This window comes from Drosophila grimshawi, unplaced genomic scaffold (genome assembly GCF_018153295.1).
Source record: "Drosophila grimshawi isolate 15287-2541.00 unplaced genomic scaffold, ASM1815329v1 contig_848, whole genome shotgun sequence".
NCBI lineage: Eukaryota > Metazoa > Arthropoda > Insecta > Diptera > Drosophilidae > Drosophila > Drosophila grimshawi.
This window is the reverse complement of record NW_025063692.1, coordinates 21542057-21568605: the sequence shown is the minus strand read 5'-3', so window position 1 is coordinate 21568605 and position 26549 is coordinate 21542057. Positions and strand designations below refer to the sequence as shown.

The window sequence follows — 26549 nt, the reverse complement described above, 5'->3', positions numbered from 1 at the left end:
ACCGTGTGTTAAGGGTATTTTTGGTTGTTTATTCTTGCCAGAGGCCTTGGGGGATGTTTTAGACAGCTGATTGGTGATGTGCATACTTTGTCTTGTGTGACTGTTTGAGAAGGCGGGAACGGATATAACCACCCCTAAAATGAGTATTGGGAGGCCGGCGCTGCACCTCGAGAGACAAATCGACACGTAACAATTCGAACTTGCAGAAAAATCGATATCGATATCGATAAAATATACTCGATTTGTGAGACGTGACAAAAGTACTCGGTATATTAACGAATACCTATATGTATGTATGTGATAATTTTACACCTACATATCTATATGCAACAATATTTGCAAATCTTTGTTTATAATAGCTGACGTTTATGGAGTTTATGGTGCTCAAAAACGAAGAAAAGAACAAAACGCGTTTTTCTATTTCGTTGCAAATCGCAGTAATCTAGCTGCACTTGTTATTTTGAGGTTTTCTAGCTTAGTAATGTATGTATGTTTATAGGTTTGTTTTGGTGTTATTGTTTCATAAATATTTAGGAATCATACCTATGTCTGTGTAGACATACATATACATATGCATGCATATGTATATGTCCGTGCAAGTGTAAATGCTGATGTGCATAATTACATTGTTTATAAATTTGCAATTTGTTAAAATCGAAAGTATCTCTCTGTGTGCGTGTGTGTGTGGTGTGTCTGTTTTGTTAAGATGTTCATGTTTGATCTACACACATTTACATATATATATATATATATATAAATAAATATATATATATATATATATATATGTATGTGTGTGTGTATGTGAATGTAGTACGCGTCATTTTCATACGCAATTGTGTTCAAATGTACATACACACATGCATGCATGTCTACATACATACATACATATGTATAATTTGACGTATGTTATACTTATTATCTGCAATGGCAACAACCACCACATCCAAATATGATTTCTTCATATCTGGCATACGTATGCTTCTGTCAATAAAGTACTCGGATGTTTCAAACATGTTTCGTATCTAATTGTTTTTCCTTGGATTCTCTATTCGATATCCATATGTATGTGTGTATGTATGTACATGTCGACCTGTTTTTTTTTTTTTTGCCAGAGCTTTAATTGCATAAACAAATAGTACAAAAAACGATACGAAAGGATATCGTGCTGCATCCGTGCACTGATGTTTTGCAAAACTAAAACAGTTTGGCATAGAATCGTCACATGACTTCTATTATTCTTCTCAAAATAACAAAAACACAAAACAAACAAAAACTCGTTAATTTGTAGCACATTTCAATAATTCAGATCCGTATTTAATAAGGGAAATATAACTTTCCGAAACGATATTTTAGGATGTATATATGTATAAGTGTATGTATGTATTACAGCCGCCGCAACACATGATGTCAGATGGATCACCGCCCCCTTCGATTTGTTTCATTCGAGCCGCGGAATCGTATCCAAAATCGCAAATGGAGAAGGAAGACTCGCAGTTGATTGTCCCCTTTAAAGAGCGTGAGAGCCATTGAATGACTATGTTATGGATAATACTGAAACACTAATTGCATTTTTACGCACAGTTGCCGGCGAATCAATCAAATACTTGGGACGCACTGATGACGGCGTTCTGGCTCTGTCCAATTATCGCATATTTCTATCAAAGAAATCGACTGCATTTGAGACATATGTGCCGCTCGGCCTGATTGAAACCGTGCAGGTACGGGATCTATTCCAGCTGGTCGTGAACTGTAAGGATGCCAGCACTGTGAGGTGTTCGTTCCCATCGGCGGAGCAATGCTTGGAATGGCAGCGACGCGTTCAGCTGCTAATTGGGGTACCTGAAACGCTGGAAACATTATTTGCCTTTCCATTTTACTCGTGGACATGCGACATAATCGGCAATAAGGAGCTCGCCCAGCTCACCAATGGAACTGGCTCCAAGCCTGCGCCAGCGGCGGAGAATCCGATATCAACACAAGTTCAGGCTGCCAACGAGAATTTGAATCGCTTGCAGCGGGCGATTAGGTACGAGACGGACTTTAGAAATGAGGTAACCCGTCTGGGCTTTGACCTAAAGGGATCTTGGCGCATCTCAACGGCGAACACAGACTTTAAGCTGTGCCCCTCGTATCCACAGAAACTACTTGTTCCGTGTTGCATCACTGACGAAATGCTACACAATATTGCAAATTTTCGGGGTTCGCGTCGATTACCGGCTGTTGTTTGGCGTCATCAAAAGTCTGGGGCCATTTTGGCCCGCTGCAGTCAACCCGAAGTTGGCTGGCTGGGTTGGAGAAATTACAAGGATGAGCAGCTGCTGAAAGCATTGGCAGATGCTTGTGCCTTCGACAGAGGGGAGCATGCGAGGCGGCAGGCCAAAGATACCAACGGAGAGACTAGCTCATCTGGCAAAAGCTCTCCATCACTGGAGGATTCTTCACACGAGGAACTAGCACTAGACGAAATCAGGGTAAGTATGTACATTTCAAACTAACAATCTCTTTTCCATGGAGCGAAATGATGAAATGTGTTAACCGTGTTAACCGAAATGAAACTTCATATTCTATTTTAAGAAAATCCTTATTGTGGATGCACGCAGCTATACGTCAGCGGTCACGAATCGAGCTCGTGGCGGCGGCTGTGAATGTATCGAATATTATCCATGCGCCGAAATCGAATTCATGAATTTGGGAAATATACATGCTATACGCAAAAGCTTTCATGCTGTTCGACAGTTGTGTGCCTCATCACCAGATGATCCAAAGTAAGCACTCAAAATGACTATAGCTGCAAATAATACATATATAAATAATAATAAATCGGTTTACTCCTAATGCCAGTTGGTTTGGACAATTGGAGAAAACGATGTGGATGCAACATCTGTCGGGTCTATTGGGAGCTACAATGACTGTCGTCCATACGATCGAAAAGAATGGTCGTCCAGTGTTAGTGCATTGCTCTGATGGTTGGGATCGCACACCACAGATCGTGGCAACAGCTCAAATTTGTTTGGATCCATTTTACAGAACGGTCGAGGTACGCTGCCATTTTATGTTTAGAAGAGACAACAAACGAAAACAAAATTATAATATTGCAATTCTTTTTAAGGGCTTTCGAGTATTAGTTGAACGCGAATGGTTGAATTTTGGGCACAAATTTGCTGATCGCTCAGGAAACGGACCAAATTCGGACGAGGTGAACGAACGTTGCCCAGTTTTCCTGCAGTGGCTCGATCTGGTGCACCAAATACACAAACAGTACCCTTGCAGCTTTGAGTTTAGCATAGGTTATCTGGTAAGCCAAAATGTGTGTTTATCAAATGCATCAAATTTCAACGCAAACCAATTCTTCTAGATTAAACTCGCCCAGCACTCACTGTCATGTCTCTTCGGCACATTTCTGTGCAATTCGCTAAAGGAACGCATTGAAAATGCAGTCTGCGATCGAACGTTTTCAGTATGGCCATTTTTAGCTGAATCAATGTATAGGAATCCACTGTATAAGCATGATATTGACAAGGTATAACCACATATTTCTACATTTTTAATTGAGTAATAGCAGTTTGCTTGTTACAAATTTCAGGTGCTTTGGCCAGCGCACAGTGTGCGATTTTTACATTTTTGGTCTGATGTATACCTCGGTAGTTTGGGAAATCAAAATGGTACCGATCTCCCTTTGCAAAGCAATGAACGACAAAATGTTCACAATGTGAATGGTAAGCAATGAATACAAATTAGATTCAATTATATTTGATAAATGTTTTTGTTCGTTTTAGGCACGACTGCGAAAACTCGTTCAACTGAGAACATAACAACAAATGAGCTGTCTCAGAGCACAATATCGAGAAGATCGAGTGATCCCAATCTGACTGTTGATTCAATGTATGCGTTGCTTTGTGGCAATCAATATCGTATTCAATCTCAAGCTAAACCATCTCAATCTGCATCATTTCAGTGTGACTGATGGCTTAAATGTAAATGTGAGCAGCAATTCCATGTTTGACATTCGGTCGGAGGCAAAGGAGTGCATAATTGATGCAACAAGGCATGTCATCAAACAAGACTCTGACTCCGAGGATATGTGCGACAGTGCCAAACTGGAGGATGACGCAAAAAACGATTCCACAAGTTTGTTATCTGAGCAAAAGATTGAACAGACTCCTTCTTTAGTTCAATGTGATATATTAAATGACGGGTCCTTATCCCATAATGGCAAAATCACTATAATGCGCATGGATGCCAAGCTCAATGAGCTCGTAGAACTTACGCATTGTGATTCCCCAAACGGTTAGTTTTACCTTATACGCTTTCTAGCAACTAATTTAAACTTGAACTTTCAATCATTTAGATCAGGCTCCCTCCAATTTTGAAAGCATTAGTGATAATAGCCGGACGGTTCGTCAGGGCCAAGACCAAATGGATACTAGTACGGATACATTAATTCCTATTGAATCAACACGATCTGCACAAGAAGAGACAGCAGAGACAGCAGAGATAGCAGAGACAGAGAAAGCAAACGGAGCATCTAAAGACAAAGACAAAGACAGAGATGTGCCTTCAAAGCCAGATGCTGGCGTCATACCTCAAGAAAAAAAGACCGAAGGAACCTGCGTTGCGCATACCAATAAAATTAGTCAAAGTTACAGCAACTTACCCCGAGTCCACATAAAGCCCAACAATCTGCGATATTTTCAACTCAACGCCAACACCAACGCAAATATGGAGAAATGCGATACATTTCATCAGCATCTGGATCCGCATATTCAGACAGAGAGTACAACTAATGATGATAGCAGCAAGGAAACAAATGCAAATGTAAATGTAATTAAAAATCCTTATGCAACTATGCCTTCAGTCGATGGCAGCAACAATGGCGATTCTCTACTTCCATCACCTGAACATCAAAGATTTAACTGTCTATCGCATAATACGTATGCAAACGGTGATGAGTCCACGTCATGTAAACCAACGCGAAGGAACATGCTCTGGTCGAGCCTGAATCGCGAGCAATCGCATTCAAAATACACAGATAATACCAGGTAAGTGCGTTGGCATTTGTTCACAAAGTGATCAGTCAAAAATATAAATATGGCTAACAAACCTGATTCTGCAATTGTAGTGCACTCCATTTACCGGCAGCTGGACTTATTTTATTGCCTCCGACGCCACAGGGATCACAAGAGCGACCACAGTTTAATATTTCGTGTCCCGATGGCTTGGCACATGGCTTAAGTGAGAAAAACATTCGACTACATCAAATCGTTCAGGAACATAAGGTAACTGACGTCTTTTTTTTTTTGCCAATAAGGACATTAACTATTTTTGTTATTTCAGGTACGCGAGGAAGCTCTTTTGAGGGAAATTCATGGCATGCGTTTGGCGTTGTTACAAAAGGGATGTCCAAGCTGCAACAGCGTCGTATCAACTAATGTGGAGCATGTAATTATACCTATAAATTCGAACTATAAATTACACAAACATACGCCTTTATACAAATTTACATATATACATGATAATTAATATGACCTTACAAAAACAAAAAACAAAAAACAAGATGAGATGAATATATCCAGCCTTATCTAACATTCAGTTACTCTGTTCGGGCGCAAAAAAAAAAAACAAAAAAAAAAAAACAAAAATACGAAGCTTCTAAATCTTGACATTTTTGGCTGGATAGTTTTAATGAATATATACAAATATGGGTAAAAATATATTTAACTAATCGGGGCATGCGCCTTTATCCAGCGTTAGATGCCGTATTTGTCATGAAAATGGTTTCTGTTGGTCTAATTATTTGCATTTCTTCAGGAAAACGGATCGGATATTGTTGAAAATGCTTCGACGTGTTCTTGGGAAGCCGTAGAAGAACGTAGTGGTCCATCGTCATATGCCACTTCCTCAATACAAGAGAAAAAAGCTTCAAGTGTTCTTTGGGTACCAGATTACGCCGTTTCACGTTGCTCTAATTGTCAAATTGAATTCTGGCTTGGACGAAGAAAACATCATTGTCGGTGCGCATTTCAACATTAAAGTATTTTTTATTCTTTTTCGTTTTTGTTTTCAAGTATCTTTAGTATATTATAACGTCATTTCGCAGCAATCAATCTGGCAGATGTTCTACGCTAGTTACAATTACAATCTTTGAATCATATTGGAGTCAAACATTTTGTTTTATCATTAGCAGGATTTTAATATTAAATTCTATTTTTTTTTCTTTTTTGTTTGATTTTGTATGTCTAAAACTCAACTTCACAAATGCGCGTATTTTTAGAATTTGCAATAATGGTTGACATAATCGTGGAGTCTGATTCGATGACGGAGGCGAATTAAAAGATTGAACTAATGTCAGATTGGCTGTAATAAATATATTTTTCTCATTTTGTACAACACTCGTGATTAACAGATATAAATTTAACTTTAATATGATTGTGTTCAGTTTATGGTCTTATGATTGATTTTCCAAAATGAACATTGATTTGAATTCCAATTTATCTAAACTCTTCTATATTTTTGCTTACAGATCATGTGGCGAAATTTTTTGTGCTGACTGCTCGGAATTTTGGGCGCCGTTACCATTTGAAAAGCTCTTCAATCCAGTGAGACTATGTGGTTCTTGTTATACAACTGTTACAACGCAAGTGAACGAATGCCGTGCTTCTGCTGACCCTATCTCAAATGTAGTGGAACAGCCTTCTGCAAGCTCTCACGAGTAGTTTTTGAATTGTTTCCTTTTTTTTTTATTTTTGTTTTATAAGCTTTAGGGTTCTAACGTTAAAAACAATATGTAAATATAATATACTCAAATATTTATTGCATATATGTATGTTAACACTATTATAGCAAAAAAAAATATTTGTGCAAAGTTGTAGAAACACGAAATTATACAAATTTTGTTAGATGTATCAATGGATATATACAATATGAACACAATTGTACATTCAAATACTAAAATAAACGAATTACAAAAAAAAAAAAGAAAACGAAAATCATTTACTTGCATTGTTAACTCATTCATTATAGAGTTTTTTTGTTGATCAAATCATAGACGCCATACAATCTCTCTTGCGTGGCTAAGCAAGTTGTCTGTCGACCAAGTTATTAAGTTATATTATATAAATCGAAATTTAATGATTATTTGCCGTATCTTATCTGCTCTCACCACAATTAATACAATTGAGTTGTACTGTGTGTAGTACAAAGGTCATTCTGATTATTGAGTGACTAAATCAAATACAACTAAAAAATGAAAATCAATTTCAAAATGATTGCTGAATAATCGAGGTGCTATCACCCTTATAGCTCTATAAGCTCTATAAGTTTGGCGCTTATCGGCCAATCGAATGTAACCATTTGCGAATATTCGCCAATTGTGCTGCCAGATACTGCCAGGTTGTAGTCATTGAACCGACTAGAGCTCTGTGTATGCAACAGGAAATATAGATTTTGACAATATGTAGCTTAAAACTATAACAATTTTCGAGCTGAAATCGTGTTGTGAAATAAGAATGTAACATCAATTTAGTGGTGAAACCTTGTTCCAATGAAACGTACGAAAATCGTTTGAGTTTTGACAAAGTAATGGCAGTGGGATTTGTATCAATGGAAACATAGTAAACCTCAGATATGCTCGTCATTGTTTAATGTTGATTCAGTTTTCCAATAACTAACAGTTGACATTTTTATTGACTCTGCTGATTGAAGATAAATCAGTCAAGAAGGCAACCATGAATGACCAGGCATCCTCTGAATACTGCACATTAAATACCCTTGGCATACAAAGTCATCAAATTGTATTATTATAATACCCTAAGAGAACGCTGTAAGTAAGAACGTTGCTGTCGACAGCGGGTAACCGACTGCGATATACTCCGATGCCAGTTTAATGCCAGCTGATAACTGATGGCAAACAAATTTCATGAGTGAAGTTGGCCATGAAATAATCATTAATATAACTCTCAGATTTGGTGATTCTAGCCTTAAAATTGTGGAAGAATAAGTGTGAATTGCACTTATCGATTTTTATCGATATACAAATATTCCAAATATTCTTTATAGTAACCCAATATACTCCTCCAACTTCGTTATTACAGTATACAAATCTCAGCAAACTAATCGAGACAGACTGACAGACACACTGACAGACAGACAGAGGAGGCTGGAGTCTGGCCAAAAGTGTTGAAAATGAAATCGTGTACGCATAAAACGTGCATTCAAATCTGTCATTGTTTAAGGCGCGAAGAAAGAATTGGCAGTCGCCTCCCGAGGACCCGCCCCCATTAACCACCAACCATCGAGCCAGGTCACGGCACGCACATGGTGCTTGAAATTAAATGGGCTGCGTGTAAGATTTACTCAGCATATATATATATATAAATATATATATATATATATATATATATATATATATATGTGTGTGGGTGTGTATGTTGTGTGTGCTGTTAAAATGCTGACGAGGACTCAACTACTCCTCCTGCAATTCCTGCTGCTCCTGGTGTGTGTGTGTTGTCTGGGCTTCCTTCCACCCGCTTTCACCCATGGACCCTCACTGCAAATGTACACGTATATATACATACATATATATATATATATATTTTTTTTTTCTGGTTTTCTTTTATTGTTTTTATGATTTTGCGGGGTAGGGTATTAAGTACATTGTTGTAATCTTGCTACGCGACTGAGTAGGTCTTTAGTCTCAAGTTTAAGTTGTGCTGATCGCGTTTTGCTTAATGTTTCAAGCTAGAATATTTAAGTCGAAAGATATGTTTAGTTTCCCTGATTGACAATTGGGTTTTATATTTCGATTCATTGAAGATTATCGATTGAATATGTTTGGGTATATTTTTAACGCTTGTCGTACACATTTCTTGTGACGAACTGAAAGAGATGAATCCGATCCTATTCCTGATCAACATCACTAGCCGAGTCGATATACCCGCTTATACTAACCAGATTTGAAGCGGGGCTCGAATATTAAAAAATAAAATGTATCTTATAACACCCTATTCATTTTCCAAACACATTTTTCGATTTTCTAAACTAACATTTCAAATATTTTTTACACATATCTAAAAAATGCCCATACACTTTTATCGAATGCTAACGATTAACATACACCAAAAATTTTGAAACCATTTTAAAAAAGGGAAAGGTTAAGAACCCAATAAGAGAGAGGGAAAGACAGAGAGAGAGAGAGAGAGAGAGAGAGAGAGAGAGAGAGAGAGAGAGAGAGAGAGAGAGAGAGAGAGAGAGAGAGAGAGAGAGAAGCTGATACTAAGCAACAATTGAAGGGTTCGCTAATTAGCTTAATCAAAGTAACAAGATAAAGGGTTCCATTGGAATTGTAAGTGTATGCCAAGTTCGTTTGAAAGACATTTGCTTGCTTGCTTACTTTGTTTTTTGTGTGTGCTATATTCGCATAGATGAGCAGCAGTAAAATTAGGAAAAGCACAACAACAAAAAACAGCAACAACAACAGCAACAGCAACAAACAACTGCATAAATGGATTGGGCTGCTGAGCTGCTTTTTTGCTGGTGACTTGCTTTGGCTGCAATAAACTTAACTCGATTAATTAGCGTTAAAAAAGCACGGATTGCAGCGGACTGAAGATTTAATGAATAAGTGTGCCATAAAACGAGCTACTTGCTTTCATCTTCTTCTCAGCCTTCTTCTACACATTCCATCCCAACACTACCCTTATCCGGCTACCGTTCACCTTTTGTTCAGTGCAAAAAAGAAAAATATTCACAGTTCATTTTTTGTTTCTATGAAATGCCGCCAGTCGACATTTAATTGAAATGCCATTGCGTATACGCATATTAGGCAAATTTGGCCAATAAGTCACTTTAAGTGGAGAAAATGTACAAAGACGACAGTGAACGGCCCCCAAGACGAAGCACTAGCAAAGACTTGCTTTATTTCAATTAACATAAAAAACAAAGCAAAATCACAATATTAAATATGAACTCACCAATATTAAAGTCGAACAACAGCTCGGCACAAATTTCATCGCTGGCAATGTCAACGTTGCCCAGGGGCATCTGGCAACTGTCGCTGGTATGAACCAAATCCACACTGTATATAAAATGGAATTATTTGCTATAGACGCCTGAATACATTAGCACCTGACAATGTATTGGAATTTTACATGGGTAAGGATTTGTTTGTGGTTTGAATATATAGCCAAGTGGCAAAGTCAGTCAATAATTACGCTGCTCTCAGCAGCATTCTCTTATTGCCACTACTAGTAAATCACCTTAAAGTTCCAACTGCTTTAATTTCTCACTTTTTTTTTTGCTTATTGTAATTGAGAGCATATAATATATTCAGAGTCATTTATTAACCCTGACATTTGTCGACTCGAGTTGAGCAGAGTTTTCTTTATTGAGTTTTCCAACTTTACAACTGTCAAGCTTATGGTCAATTTAATTTGCGACAAGTAAGAGTGCTGTAGTCGAGTGAGCTCGACGACGATTTACCCTGAACCCATCTGTTAAATATATTCTAAAACTATTGGCAAGTTTCCCTATAATAAGTTTTGCACCCAAATGTGAGCAGGTCTGCAAGTGCACTCATTTCCTATAGCAAGCTCGGGCACTGAACTGGTCTGAACTGATCCTAGCTGACTGGCAACAAACACGTGCATATACATAAATACATACATACATACACATATACGTACACGGAATCGTAACGGGGTAACGGGGCTCTGCAGAATACACACAAAGACATATTGACGCTCGCGTCGATTATCCTGTCATCTCTTTCTCACACATGCGCTCGCATATTGATGCTTGCGGCTGCTGATGGAAATGAGATCCATAAGATAACAATAACTTGGCTCTTTCCAATCCGATCTTGATTCAATTTGGGCAGTTGGTCAATAATATGCAATTGCATATTATATATTAAGTAGAAAATTCTGCCTTTAAAATTGTGGCATTTATTGCTATCGGAAATCTGAATGCATCGATAATCGAGAAACGGAGGCAGTTATCGATAAAATAAAGCAAACTTGATCTGCGCCTGGTATACGAGAACCTATATTCCCAATTTGAAGTCTCTAGCTCTTATAGTCTCTGAGATCTGCGTGTTCAGACAGACGGACGGACAGACGGACATGGCTATATCGACTTGCCTGTTGACACTGATCAAGAATATATATACCGTATGGGGTCGCAGATGCCTCCTTCTGCCTGTTACATACATTTGCACAAAATCATTATACCCTTTTTACCCATTTTTAATGGGTGCAGGGCATAAAAAGGGCTTCATAATGTTGGAAGAAATTCGGAGATTGGCCAATTATTGGGGAAGATACAACAGTTTGAAGTTGAAAGCAGAAACTTGAAACGTAAATTTCTCGATTTCGTTTCAAAAATTCGTATTTTCCACTTATATAAAACGGGCTTCATAATGTTGTAAGAAATTCGATAAGATATTATGTGGTATAATTACTATAAAATTATATGGTATAACTGCCATTTTATTATTATATTGAGAGTTTTATATTTATTAAAAAGGAAGTGTTAATTATGAAAATTAAAACAATATAAAATAAAATTGCGAAGGATATTTTTTTCTGTAATACTAAATTTGAAATTTGGCCAAAAAAACTTGGCTTAACATTTTTTTTAGATAAAGATTTGTTTTTAGAATATTATCGCATTTTATATATTCATTTCTTGAATTTAGAAAAGGTTTATCTATGAAATTAATCAGATTTTGAATGCAATTTAAATATATTTTTTTTCTGTTTATACATCTTTATTAATTTATATTTTTGTGTTCTAGTGTTATAAATGTAATTTAAAGTATAGTTAAAAGTTCCGAAACCCTCTGCGGTTTCGGACATTATCAGTTTGTGGGGCTGTCTGTCTGTCTGCCTGTGTATGTGAGTGTGTCTGTGTGTGTGTGTGTGTGTGTGTGTGTGTATGTGAGTGTGTCTGTGTGTGTGTGTGTGTGTGTGTGTTAGCCATCTACATGTGTCAAGTGCCATGAGCTGACCGTTGCCCACTGAGGGATGATGATGGCAGCGGAGCAAGAACTGTCTGGTCGCAATTACAAGAGCTTTATCAAAAGCAAATTAAAATGTGCGACATCGGCGACTGCGTCCGCGGCGGCGCCAGCAGCCCTCAAGCATGCTGCAACAACAACAATAACAACAACAACAAGACCATGAACAACAACAACAACAACAACAACCAAATCGACAGCAACAAGAAAAACACCATGGCGAAAAAGCAGAAAAGCAAGAGCAACAAACAAACAACCTAATTAACTTGTCAAAAATTCAGTCGCGCACCGGAAAAAAGGCAAATGCAAACACAACAAGGCAAAAGGGGGGCAGACGGTTGGGTTGCCAACTGGGCAGTGCAAAGGATGGTGCGGGGGGAGAGAGAGAGAGAGAGACAGAGAGAGACAGAGAGAGATAGATAGAGAAAGGGAGAGAGGAAGGTCCTGACTTGGCTGGGTCTGGGCTTTGGCGCCTTTTACTTTTGTAAATGTGGTCCCGACTTAAGTTCTATTAAAATTTCAATTACAATTTTTTTCCATTTGCCCAGCCAGTGCTTTTTGTTGTTGTTGTTGTTGCTGTTGCTGTTCTTGTTGTTGTTATGGTTGATGTTGTTGTTATAGCTTGGCTTGGGCGTAATACTTATGTGCTTTAATTGTTGTTTTTTATAATTATTATAATTATGGTTGTGAGACAGCACACCCTCGCCTCGAGTCGTGCGTTAATGGTCGCCCCCCAGGGGGCTCCACTCTAAAAAGTTGATTATGTGCCGTTAGTCCTGTTGCTTTGTTGTTTGTTTGTTATTGCTGTTGTCGTCCCGTCCCGTCCCGTCCCAGCCCGTCCCGTCCCGTCCCACGCACAACAAATCAAATAATTTCCCACACACAAACCATATACCTTTTCAATTATGTATAAATTGCTTAGTGGATTTTTTTTTTCGCGAATATATATAAAAATCGATTTCCGTTTGCAATCCAAGCCATCATTTGAAACATATATCTTTCTTATCGGGTGTGTATACATCTTTAATGTCTTGTATGACTTAGGAATGGGGTTCAGCACACTCGACTAGAGCATTATAGCTTCTTAGTATTGTTGTAAGCAGATTTAATGCGGTTTAACCAACATTCGAATGTGGCAAATGTTGTGAAGTCAATTGTTGTAAAACCTGTAAAAATTTGTTAATAATAATAATAATAATAATAATAATAGTAATAATAATAATAATAATAATAATAATAATAATAATAATAATAATAATAATAATAATAATAATAATAATAATAATAATAATAATAATAATAATAATAATAATAATAATAATAATAATAATAATAATAATAATAATATAATAATAATTGAAGAACATGTTTTCATTTCATGTCAGCTTAAAGTCTTTGAGACATATTCAAATTTTTGTCATTCGTTTTTCAAAATATAAATGTACAATTATTAAAGTTTAATAGAAGTTTCCATGGCATTTGAAAATGAAAATGTTGTGTGCATATTTCTGGTGACCCGCCCAAAAGATTTGAAGTAAAAAGCTGGAAACCCTTTCTTTGTATGGTTAATGTAGAGGACTTATCGCTAGGATTTGATAACGTTAGAAGACTCTCTCTGAGTAGACAGACAAAAATGATTTTGTATGAATATGCATTATATTTACATACTCTTGTACTATTCTACATTCTGATATACAAACGGAGTTTGGAGCGAGAGTGTCGCATATGCGACAACTACACAGATAGATGAGTGTATATTTATGCAGCAGGCAGACTGTGGCATGCATTTGGCACGTGTAAAGGGTGGGTCAAGAGGTTGAGAGGGAGAGAGAGATTGTGAGAGAGACTGACAGAGAGAGAGAGGGAGAGAGAGAGAGAGAGAGGATGCAAGGATGCAAGGGTGCCGACGATGGCTGGCAAGTGTGCGCCGCCAGCGCTATTTCTTGAGGACCGACGGCAAATGTGTTGGCAAAGACGTGTGTCGCTGACTCTGACGGTAATGCAACGTGCTACATTTGTGTGTTGCGCCACGTGTGTATCAGAGATTGTGTGTGTGAGTGTTTGAGTGTCTGAGTTTCGGCATGTGTGTGTGTGTGCAGTTGTGTCGCTGTCGGTGACGTTGCCGCTGTCTTTGTCGTCTGGTAATGTCTCCATTTGGCATTTGTCCCTTCTACGTGTCTATTTAAATTTGCGCCCGCTGATGCTGCACTTGCCACTTGCTCTAGCAGCCAAGAATTGGTTATATCAGCTATGCGCTTAACTCTATAACAGTCATATATATTTCTTACTAACTCACCCGGGTTTTGGTCAAGCTTTGAATTCTAGACTGAATAAAAAATAATGAATATGAATAAAATTCGATTTGAAGACTCCAAAGGCACATTATAAGCCGGGATAAGCCCGGGGAGGGGCAAAATGCAGGATAGTTGATCTATTGCATCGCAATAAGTCAGGCAAGTGGATTATGATAAAGTAAATAAATATGTTATCATCCGCAATCCATTCCAATTCCAAGGCACATTTGAATATAATTTGTATGTCGATATTTAATTGGTTCGTTTGCTTGAAACTAAACTAAGAATACCAATTATTGTAACCAATCTTTTATAGCTAATGTTTCATAAAATATTAAAGTAAAATAATCGAAAATTCATTATTTTGTTATTATGATGAATTCAGGAAAGATTTCAAAAAAAAAAACCTTCACAAAAGAACGCATGATATATTTGAAGAAAACCTATTTATATATATAAATTTGGACTTTATTCCGAGATGTCAGAATGATTCAACTGATATAAGCAGAGTATTCAATGATTGTGTTTTTCGGGCAACGTTTTTTTTTTTTTTGCTGCTGCATTCCTTTAAGTTAGTTGTAAATTGAATTGAAATTATTTGGCAAATGGCAGCGATGCATATAAGAAATAGGAGGAAAAAAGAAGGGAGAAATACGCGGCAGCATTTTATGCAAATCGAGTGACAGATTTTCACACACACACACACCACACACACACACACCCCCAGCCCCACCCCCAGCCCCCTTGCAAATGGCACCCCAACTCACCTCATACCAGATCACCCCGCACGCGTCGCTTGTGCGCTGCGAGCAGGAACCGTAATTGAAAAGTGCAGTTAGTACGTGTGCTGGGAATCCGGGCGATATATTGCTGCCACGCATACTTGAAGCCATATAACCGTTGCGATAGTAAGTACATAAATTTGTTGCACCCTGACATTAAGCGGCACTTTGTTGCCATTTGTGCGTCACTTTTAGCGGTAACGAAAGCGGCGTCAACTGCCGCCGGTTTCATTTATAAGCGTTTAAGTGATTCAATGCGCACAGCAACAACACGACAACATCATGAAAATGCCATTTTCCATTTTCCATTCACCATTCACCATTCGCCATTCGCCATTCGCCATTTGCCATTGGCATTTGTGTTGGTTTTGCGATTGGCATCAGACAACGGGCTGCAGGCAGTAGCCAGACCAAGGCACAGGTCCAAACTCCCAGTACCCAATAATCCTCATGGGTGCTTCGTGCGATGACTGATTGCAACACCAGCCAACATCGATGGTTGGCGCATTAAAGAGTTATGTTTGTACGCACATCGATTGTTAATGGAATTGCCAGCCAAGCCGCCAATAAAGTTCACTTCAAAAGGAGTATGGAGTCGATCAGAACACTTTACTTCCATTATTATCCTTTAAGCTTAGTATACAGTTCGTCTACCTATTAAATACTATTTGCAATTGCTCACTGACGATAGTAAATATTTCAGTTTAGTTAATATATATTATTTTAAAATGGAATTTGATTTTTTATTCGTGGTCCGAACGAGGTGCACAAATCACCGATCCAGCCGGCTGCACTGGCCATCATCGAGTCGGAGACCTCGTCGTATGGCGCAATGGGCTTTATCAAGTTAATAATCCGCATCAGATGGGACTCCATATGGATTGGCAGTCTGATCGACTGCCTTGAGACCCCGAATGATCGCTGTGTAGGCCAAACAAGTAAACAAGAAAGTAGAGCTATCCACCTGCAAATTGAGGCTGGACACTGCGGTAAAGATTCGGCTCAGCAAGATCGTTCATTGGTACGGACATAATCTCATCGCAGTAAGGCACGGAGGCACAACAAACCTGTTACTCCTGCTGATGCTTGTGGCCATTAATATAATTATTAAATCGATAAAATCGTTAATTGCAAATCGATAAAGCCACACATCATCCACAATTTGAAGGCTAGGTTGTTGCCGATATATGCCACGTTCTGCAACGTTCTCTCCTGTTTTGTGTTCAATTTTTGGTTCAAAAAATAGGGCAATCAGAGACAAGAAGAATTCAATTGACAGACACACAGCATGTAATTATGCGTAAATAATAAATGTTGCTTTATTGAATTTCATTCCATTAAAATGTTTCCACATAATGAGATGTGTGTCTATATCGTTGTAGTTGTGTTTTTGTGTGTTTTTCTGAGTGTGTGTGTATTTGTGAGTTTTTGCTGGTAATAACGCCTAAGTAATTGCATTTTGCATTTTTCTTTAGCTTATTCGAATTGTGATTTACAGACATGTATCGTATTTTTAATTGCATTTCTTGTATTTTTTACTTTTCCCTTTTCAATACACAGCAATATATAAAACATTTAGCGTATTCCATGCGTGGTTTTTTAACAGCATTTTTAACAGCATTTTTATTTTTATTTTGATTGTTTTTCTTTGTAGATCAGCAACAGTTGTATCAGTTTTGATGGACAATAGCTAAAATGACGGAATTTCAGGAAATATTGAAATTTTGGCTCTGACATAAGGCAAAAAGAGTAACACAAGCTTTTATGTTTTTAAACATTTTTATATTGAATATGTAACATATAAATATAAATATGTATTTTGATATAGATATATTTTATTTTTGTTTTGTTTTACAGCATGCACTTGGAGAATAAAATGAATGTTTGAATTTTCATTAAATTATTAATTTTTTTCATAGCTTTTCGCTGGTTTTTGATATGTTAATTAGCATTGTCGATTTTCATTTTCCATTTCATGTACACAAAATTGGATATTTTTCATTATTCTTTTCAATATAACAATGTTATTAAAATCCAAGAACGCGTTTTCGATAAATATTTAATAACCCTGTATCCGAGTAATTAGCTAAATGAAGTTTTCGTAAATAAAACGTATTTAAAGTATTCGTTATATCTCTTGATATGATAAAGTAGATCTTCTGATGTTCGAGAGTGTGCCATATGCAATATATGTATATATGTTTATTCTTTAAAAACATTTTCTATTATTTGTATTATTTTTCTTCATTTCTGTTTAGGCCAACGAAATATTTTTCACATACATTTTGAATGGTTTGTTGAATAGGTATATTTAAATGGTTTCGATATGCCAACAAATTCTACAATACATATACACTATGACCATTCAATAAAACTATTTTGTTGTTGCTGTTGTGTTGTGTTTTGTTTTGTTTTGAATTAATTTTGAAACCTATTTCATGATGATGCGTGCACTTAAATGTCTGGAACAAATAAGCATTTGGTTAGCGCTTTCAGTTAATAAGCCAAATTACATGAAGCAAAAAGAATAACTTGCGCTCTACATACCATATATATATAGTATACATGTATTCTTATTCAACTTACAACACCAAGTTGTTGCTAAACATTGAGATCAGCTTGAAATATAAACTATGTCGAGTAGTATATGTTCTAACAAACTGTCGAAAAAGTGCTGCATACTTTCAGGCGCGGCGTAAATATTTGAAATTCCTTAAGCTGGCTACCGCAGATCTCTCAGATAGATTGTGTGTGAGAGTGTGTGTGTGTGTGTATGTGTGTGTGTGTGTATCTACTATTGCACGTGTTGTGATTGTGTATTTGTGTCATATTCTATAATACACAAAAAAAATGTTTGCTTAAATTTAGTTTTCTTTTTGTTGTTTTTTTGTATATTTATATATATATATATATATGTATATATATATATATACATATATATATGCATACATATATTCTTTAATTGCCTATTACGATTTTCGGTTATGTTTAATATGCAAAATTACTTACCCAAGAACAAAAAAAAAAAAAAAACAAAAAAAACAGACAGACAATTTTAGTTTAAATGTGTTTTGTTTTTTTTTTTTTAACTTGCTAGCACTTGATAAAGATACAAATAAGTACATTATACATAGCTCAAAATAAAGGATGTACATACACAATTCAAAAGCGTCTACTAAAATTTAGGTCTAGTTTTAAGTTTAGAGTCTGTGATGGAAAACCTTTTTGAACCAAGTTGCAGTTCGCAAGTGTTGTTGGAATTTCAACGATTAATTGCGCTCCATTACCAATAATCGGCTTATAGGTTTGCTTTTATTTGTTTTGTTTTGTTTTTTTTTTTATCTAATTCTTTCACCTTTCACCTTTTCCCTTCCTCTGTCATTTAAAATCAATTTAATTTCACTTCTGCTTCATTCCGCTTTTGCCTTGGTTCAAACTTGTTTTCCATTACACAGTGTAAATTTTTGTGGTTGTTTTGTTTTTTTGTTTTATCATTTTCTTAATCTTCTTTATCTTCTTTCATTTGTTTTCTTTAGTTTATTTTTATATATTTGTTTTTTTTTTTTTGTTTTTTGTTTAATGTAGAGCGGCTTAAGGCATCGGAAAGTGATTCTGCTCAAAGTCTTTGTGTCGCTCAGCTAGCAATTTGTGTGCGCTGATATTCTCTAGCCGTCGATCCGTGATGGCCACAAATGGCAAACGCTGCTTTCGACCGGCTGCAGAGGAGGAGGACGACGACGACAATGAGCCGGAGGAGGAGGAGGAGGAGGGGGAGGAGAAGCCGCCAACTGTGCCATCCACGACGCGATGATAAACAAATGAGTTGAGCGGCGACGACGGCTGCGCTGTGGTGCTCTGTGGTAGATCGCCATCGGCTGGACCTGAAGTTGGACCAGCAACTGGGGCAGATGCCAGATGCCAGCTGCTCTGTCCGCGTCCGGCAACATTTGCCACAAACTGTGCGCTGCGACTGCGCGGCGTGCCCAGAAAGCTGCCCGTAATTGCCGGATAATGAGGTAACTTAAAGAGCGCCGGTTTTGGTGTGGAACTTGATGGCATTGCTCGCGTCACTTTCGTCTCCGCATCGATCTCCCGCTGCCAAAAGTCAACGGCAGCTGAGAGCTGATGGCCATCCAATTGCTTCTCCTCCTCGGGCAATTGATTCGGCAGACTTGTCGTTGGCGGCATTGGGGTCGTTGTCATCGCTGTTCGGCTGGTGGTGCTGCCTCGCTGTTGGGCAAATAGATCATCATAGCGCTGCTGATAGCGCCGACGTTTTTGCTTCACATACTCATCATCCAATCGGATGGATTGTTGTGGCTGATTGGCGGCTGATTCGTGCAGACCCGGCTGCAATTGGGAGTTGCTCCATTGAGTCATGCTGATGGGGGTCGATGGTGGCGGCGGCAATGTTCCTTCGAGCAGATTCAGCAGCTGTTTGTTACGTCGATTGTATTTCTTGATATATGGCGGCAAATTTGAATCCTCGCCGTGATCCTGCTGTGCCTCTTCCAATTCCGCTGCTGTTTCATAATCCTCGTCCGCATCATAGTCGGGATAAAGTTCCGGATGTGATTCGCGATAGTGTTCATCATACACCTGAAACTGAACGCGCGCCAGATGCGGCCATTTGGCATAATAGCGCTCCAGCTGTTCCAATTCGGTAATCTGATGGCCCAATTGCGGCTTTGGCGGTGGCAATGGTGGCTCTGGTGTTGTTGCCGGTGACGAGGATTGTGTGGGTGGCTTTCGCTGATAGGGATTCGGTGCACGTTGTCGTCCATGCTTCTGATGCTGATTCTGATGATGCTGATGGTGATGATGGTGCTTCAATGCATTATGATGATGATTATGATGATGATGGTGATGATGATGCTTAGCCTGATGATGCAGTTGCTGCTGCTGCGACTCACTGCTTTTGACGCCGTTGCGCAATACTGGACTAATGCGACGATACCAAATATTATTATCATTGGCAATGAGACGTTCCATTTCGGTATGATGACTGTCTGCTGGTTGCAGCGGCTGCAGCTGCTCCTCCCCCTCCTGCTGCTGCTGCTGCTGCTGCTGCTGCTCTTGCCCGACGTGCTGATGATGGTCGTAGTAGTTGACCTGGCCCTCGTAGAAGGGTTTGGGTCGCATGCCCAATGCAAAAATGGGCGCAGCATGCGCATGGGTATGTTCATTCTCCCGTCCCGCGTCCTGGTCCACTTCACGATCCCCTTTCCGTTCCCGTTTCTGTTCCTGTTCATGTTGGCGATGCTCGCGATCCTTACGCAGCTTCAATGCATATTTGGGCGTCAAAGTGGGCTGCGGTGGACTATGCTTGAGGTAGTCCTTGTAGCGTTTCTTATGCGACTTGTGCCCATTGCGGTGATTGTTGCGACGGAGCGCTTTAAAGCGTTCAAAGGCCGATGGCAATTCGGTGGCAATAGCAGCATCTGCAATTGAGATTGAGAATATCATTTAGCGGCGCGTTGGAAGGAGTCATGAGGTGGAGTCGAGCATGTATGGAAGGAATTGGAATTGAAATTGTAAGTCTCGGCACGATGCGCTCGCTCGGAAGTAATAGATTTCTATTAGGCCCGGGGACAACAAATCGCCATATTTGTGCGGATGGTTGTTGTTCCTGGTTTTGTCGTAACTGTTGTTGTTGCTGTTGTTGTTTTTGTGTTTGTGACCCTCGTCTAAGACCACAAAATCCGTTGCCCATAAGACCACAATTCATTTCATTTGATTGTGCATAAAAGTGCGGCAACCTCGCCATCAGCAACCCAACCCAACCAAGGCAACTTAGCGAGGGGTGCTTTATCGGTTGTTGCAACATTTGCTTAACATTCAACTAAGCTCAATCTGACTCATCAATTAAGTCTATTCAGGGCTAGTCCCAGTTCCATTATGATATTTCAATTTCAACTAAGTACGCCAATTGATTCCGATTGACCAATTCAACTAAATCCATTTGGGAGTCACCACTTGGTTACAGTAAATACATTTTTCTAGGGTATTGGTTAGCGGTAAAAATGCTAGTCAAAATTACAAGATAAATCTCAAGACCAGAACCCAATTTCGACAATGCCTGATTCCTGAATAGGAACCGTAACCGAAATAACCAAAGAATGAAACGGAGTCTATATTCAATTCGGTTTGATGCGCTGATTTAAGTAAATGAAGAAATTGCACTTAATTGTTGGTCAGTAATTGAGCATTGGTAAATAAATCGAGCCACCCACCGAGCGCTGGCAACCACACACGACAACACACACACGTAACGAATAGCCAGAGACTGGCTTAAGATGCGGCCAAGTACAGGACCTCTGGCAGTCTAGGCACGTATCGGGGGACGCCTCCTCCACTACAATGGATGCAGTGCGAAGTTCATTCATTTTTGTATTTTTTTTTTTTTGTTTTTTTGCTTTTTGGCTGAGGTTGAGAGGGAGCGAAAAATGCTTGAGACATGTTCTTCTTGGGACTGTCGGCTCAGTGCCAAGTTATACAATATTTGCCGTTTTGTTGGCTTTATTGCTCCAGGCAAGACCAAAAGAAAGAAAAAAAAAAGAATAAAGAATAAAGGAAGCTCACAACACAAAACTGTTGTAATAAAATGCCAGCCCTTGGGACTTTTGGACGGTCGGTCTGTCTGTCTGACGGTCGGTCGGTCGGTCGGTCGGTTGGTGGCGTGCCAAGGCACATTCCGCTTGATTTCAGTCCAAATTTGCATAAGTTCTGCATGGGCCATAAACTAATTAAGGCCACATGCGAGTAGCACCCTTTGGAGCATTCACATTTGCACCCATATTAAAGAGATTTTCATTTCGTTTCGTTTTTTTTTTTTTTTTTTGAAATGTGGTCGGAATTTTCTGTGCACCGCCCGGGGTGCCAGCATTCAATTGGGGTTTGCCTAACATATTTTCAATTTACAAGGTCCACAGCCAAAGCCCCAGCTACAGCTCTGGCCGCTGTCCAGCTTAGTGCACTCTTGCAGTCCTCCCCAGCTGACCAAATCAAAAACCAAAAACAAAAACTGTAGGGGGAATCCAAATTAAACTATGTTGGGAGACCAGTTGAAGCCACATTTTTCAACGAATCACTTGCAACCAAAATTTCTCAACTATTTTTTTTTGTTGAATTATTTGAGTTTAGCTGATTACTAAGGATTCCACGATTTATCTTTGAACAATGGGATCAGTTCTGGGCAAGGTAATAAAAAAAAAATCCGGAAAAAGTTATTCAAAAAGTTATAGTAATTAATAATAATAATAAAAACAATTTTAAATTAAAAAGCTTGAGAATTTGGGTGGTATTTTAAAGTTAACTTTTGCTGCAATGAAATTAAATTATTAAAATTACTTTATCTAATTACCAGAAATATTTAAAGTGATATTTTCAATGTGATTACAGAAGAAACATCGTATTTTTATAAACTCAATTAACGTTGTGGTTGTAATAGATTTATAAGAAACAAATTATATATGAAATTGAAGAAAAAAAACAAACTAATAAAAACATGTGCATCTATTTATGTATTTTTTTATTTGTGCCAAACAATCAACAAACCTGACTTGCTAATGAAATGAAAAACTCAAAACTCGATTAAGGCAACTATTTGTTGGGTTAGAATCAAACATAAATCGAGATATTTTTCTTAACCATTTGAATATGTAAATCGTTATAGATTTTCTGATGGCAATTCAATATGTTTCTAATAGGTATTTTGACTCTTTATTGTCTTCTCAATTTTTCATGTTTACTCTGGTGTTGCACGTGTGTGTGTGTGTCTGTGTGTGTGTGTGTTGGCCTTACAATGTCCCATGTCTTTCTTATTTCACATTTTCAGTTACGTGTCCCTTTTTAGCCATGCCGTCGCTTAGCCAGTTTGGCGTATTCTGTATGTGCTTACATGTATGCTGTATGTATCTTTAGATGTGCATATATTTCGTTGGCATTTGTGTGCTTTTGGCCAGACTTGTGCTTACAAGCATTGGCACTCACAAAAATAACTCAAGTGACTTACCCGGACGATAACGCAATGCGGATTCTGATTCCAGTTGCGGATACTGCCTCTCCCCAAGCTCATCGTTCATATGTTGTTGTTGTTGCTGTTGCTGTTGCTGTTGTTGCTGTTGCTGTTGTAGTTGCTGTTGCTGCTGCTGCTTGGTTTCATTCGTTCCCTCTCCAAAATAGCTGCTCATGAAATTGGCCTGTGATTTGCTGTCTTCGCTGTCTGCGGTGCCATCGTTGCTTCTGGAGTTCGGTTTCCCATCGTAGTAATGAAGCTCACCCACATCACTGGCTGTCATCTCGAAATTTCCGCCTGATTGCGGCTGCGAGTGGATGCGGCCTATGCCGTAATTGTTATCCTTGTCATAGTATCTGCCACCAAGCCATGTTGCAGTGTTCCCATTCTTGTTGCCATGACGCTTCTGCTTGCGTCCAATGGGTAGCAATAGGTGGCGGTTACTTGAGCTGCTACTGCTGCTGCTGCCGCTGCTGCTGCTTGCTGCATTTAATCTTGTTGCTGTTGTTGTTCTTGTTGTAGTTGTTGATGTTGTCGTGCTGCTTGTGGTGCTGGTGCTGCTGCTGCTGCTGCTGCTGCTTGGACTAGTTTGGATGTCAGTGGCCGATGGGGGGTCTGTTGATGTTACCTCCTTGGCAACTGCTGATTCATCATTGTCAATTGTGGACTTAATGCTTTCCGCCAATGCTTTATCATTACCAAAATTGTCCTCAATATCACCGATTGCCATAATGTCCTCGCCGGCCACAACCTCCGTTGATTGGCCTGACGCTTTATTACATTTTCGTTCATTTAATATTTCAATAGAATCAAACAGTTGCTCCTGCTCCTGCTCCGGCTCCGGCTCCGGCTGCAGCTGCCGCTCTTGCGATTGTTCCTGTAGCTGCTCTCGTTGCCATGGCCATGGCCGTTGCTCTTTCTCTTTAGTTTGGTCCTGGTCTGCTTCCTCTGCGTCCTCCTCCGCACTCTGTTGCTGCTTCATCTGTTGGCCAGCTCTGTTGGAATTGGCATTGGCATTTGCCTGCTGCTGCTGCTGTTGCTGCTGCTGCTGCTGCTCCTTTTGACTCTGTTGATTTTGCTGTTCGTGCATGTTCCTAAATTTTTTATACGCAAAACTTTTGCTGCCAAAGTTCGCGTTCGGCTTCTCATTTTCCATTTCATTATTCTCATCCCCATCTGCGTCACCATCTTCGTTGCTGCTGTCGTTGTCATCACCGGAAGTGGATTTTGTAGCTGACGCCGTCTCTTCTTCTGTATCATCGTCTTCCTCGTCTTCTTCTTTGTTCGCCACACTCTTCGGCAGCTTGCTCTCTTTATTGTTTTTCAATTTGTAGTTGTAATGGCTTTTATTGTTGTTGTTGTTGCTGTTGCTGTTGCTGTTGTTGTCATTGCTATTGCTGTTGCTGCCGTTGTTGTTATGATATTTCTTCTTGGCAGCCTTGCCATCTCTGGCTAGATACACAGTGAAATTCCTTGAAGTGGGCCTTTGAGATTCAAGTATCTGCAAGAATACAAACGAATACAATACGAATACGTAAAGACAATAGAAGCCCGTTGATGTCCTAAAACCAAACCAATAAATGGGCCAGTTACACATTATCTAAATATGTATATATATATATATATATATATATATGTATTACTATATATGCATATTGGGAAAGGGGCAACGTCGGAGTCGTATTGTGAGGATCGACTGCTTAATACTCTGATAAAAATCCTTTTATTTAAATTAAATAATATTTACATAATTCGGTTACTTTATAAGTCTTTTCTTATTCTCTAACATTGTTATTTATTTAAAACTTTTTGCAGAATAAAATATATACAGATATAATGTAGTACAAAATGTGCTGAGTTGATAAGAAAAGTCAACAATAATAACCGATAAGCAACAATACAAACAAATACAGAGAACAGATTGCTGAATTAGTCATATCGAACTCGAAACAAAGTCATTCTTCGGTGAATGTGCATATATAGTGTATATCACGGTATAAGGGAATATGGTGAAAGACTTGCAAAAATATTGACACTTTATCTGAGGCGCAAATGTTTCAAAACGGACAAGGCACAAAGCCAATATACTCTTCCAGATTCTCTATCTATTTGTCTGTCAGGTAAAACCTTTCAGAGCATAGTGTTTTGTTTGGAGATTTCGAAGCAAACTTCTGGACTTTCCACTTCTCAAACTAATCTGTCAATGATGATCGATCTGTCATGATGATCGACAACGGCACTTTATAAATGTTTTTTTTTTTTTTGTGAAATAATTTGCACTGCTTGAGAAAGACGAAATTTACTCGAACTTTGACTGCAAGGTATTTTGAGAATTGTACGAGCTTTAAACAGAAATTGATCGCATTGATTTGAATATTCAGGGAATAGATAATTAACAATATTTAGATAGAATGATAAATATAGAGTAATGGAGCCTATTAGTGTTAAGCTTCCTTATGCTCTGTATCCAATATGTTGGATCCTTGCTATTGGCTAAGCTGCTGCGCGTCAATGTCAATTGACCCCGTTGGGTAGGCTTGGGTAGATTGGGCCAAGCAAAGTGCATATTTAAGACCATCATTGGGGCAAGTAATTTGACTCGACCAGCAGTACATTGAGTGACATTTCAATGCGTTTCTCTCTCTCTCGCTCTCTCTCTCTCTCTCTCTCTCTTTCGCTTACTTTATGTCATATCTCTCTCTCTCTCTGTCAATCTTTTATTACATTTTTTTGATTTTTTTTTTGTGGCTTGGGTGGTGTTTCAATAGACCTGACCTCATTTTAAACACTTGCTGCTACAGTACCCACAAATACTTACACACACACACACACACACACACACACACACACACACACACACACATTTATATACTCACAATGTCTGCCGCATCGGACTCGTCATCCTCGTCAGCGGCAGGCTCCACATATTGCAGCTGGGTGGCCACATCCTCAGCAATGTCGCCATCATGCTGGTCAAATATGTCCTCGGGTATGGTGGCCTCAGCTTGCAAATTGAAATCTGAAAAGGGCCACAAAGCAAGAAAGCAGTTAAGTAAACAGTTATGCAATAGACCGGTTTACTATTTGCAAAACTTGGATTAGCACAAGAAAATCATAATAAGTCCAAGCAATGCACCAGACGAGATCAGGCATTAATTGAACACAACATCCAACAGCTAGTATCCAATTAATAATACAAAAGAGAAGCCAAATCTCATAGTTTTTTACAACAAGAATGCAGCATAAAATACTCTGTGCGTAGTTATAAAGTAGACACAAAGTTATAATAATAGAATATTATATTTTTAAGTATGTTCCTCTGTCTAGTTATGTGTCTTAGTCATTGATGTATGTATCTGCCCATATATAAAGTAGAACAAATTAAAGCATTATTCTCAACAAACGAGAGTTGCATAGTTAATATCTGCTTAGATTCGTAGTTC

The 26549-nt window shown here is 38.6% G+C and overlaps 2 protein-coding genes across 3 annotated transcripts in view; one reads left to right on the top strand and one right to left on the bottom strand.

Moving 5' to 3' along the window:
• Positions 1–331: 331 nt before the first annotated feature.
• On the top strand, positions 332–6980 carry LOC6564599 (myotubularin-related protein 4). 2 transcript variants are annotated; one of them, XM_001991229.2, is made up of 15 exons: positions 332–483; positions 1390–1516; positions 1582–2471; positions 2575–2765; positions 2842–3037; positions 3110–3295; positions 3356–3520; positions 3584–3716; positions 3777–3882; positions 3956–4287; positions 4349–5039; positions 5120–5276; positions 5335–5439; positions 5809–6011; positions 6521–6980. In XM_001991229.2, exons 2-15 carry the CDS (start codon positions 1402–1404, stop codon positions 6711–6713), a joined length of 3663 nt encoding a protein of 1220 aa, XP_001991265.2. In that variant the 5' UTR covers positions 332–483; positions 1390–1401; the 3' UTR covers positions 6714–6980. The 2 variants fall into 2 exon arrangements, with proteins under 2 accessions (XP_001991265.2, XP_032593948.1); XM_032738057.1 differs by lacking the exon at positions 5809–6011 and having other exon boundaries at positions 403–483.
• Positions 6981–18633: 11653 nt separating this feature from the next.
• LOC6564600 (probable serine/threonine-protein kinase tsuA) overlaps positions 18634–26549 on the bottom strand; it is a 45577-nt gene continuing 37661 nt past the window's right edge. Inside the window, exons 2-5 of the mRNA XM_043216233.1 lie at positions 25983–26125; positions 23645–24607; positions 23104–23593; positions 18634–20530 (exon numbers count right to left, since the gene is read on the bottom strand). Coding sequence (XP_043072168.1) covers positions 18681–20530; positions 23104–23593; positions 23645–24607; positions 25983–26125 — 3446 coding nt within the window. The 3' untranslated portion in view covers positions 18634–18680. The remainder of the gene's footprint in view (positions 20531–23103; positions 23594–23644; positions 24608–25982; positions 26126–26549) is intronic.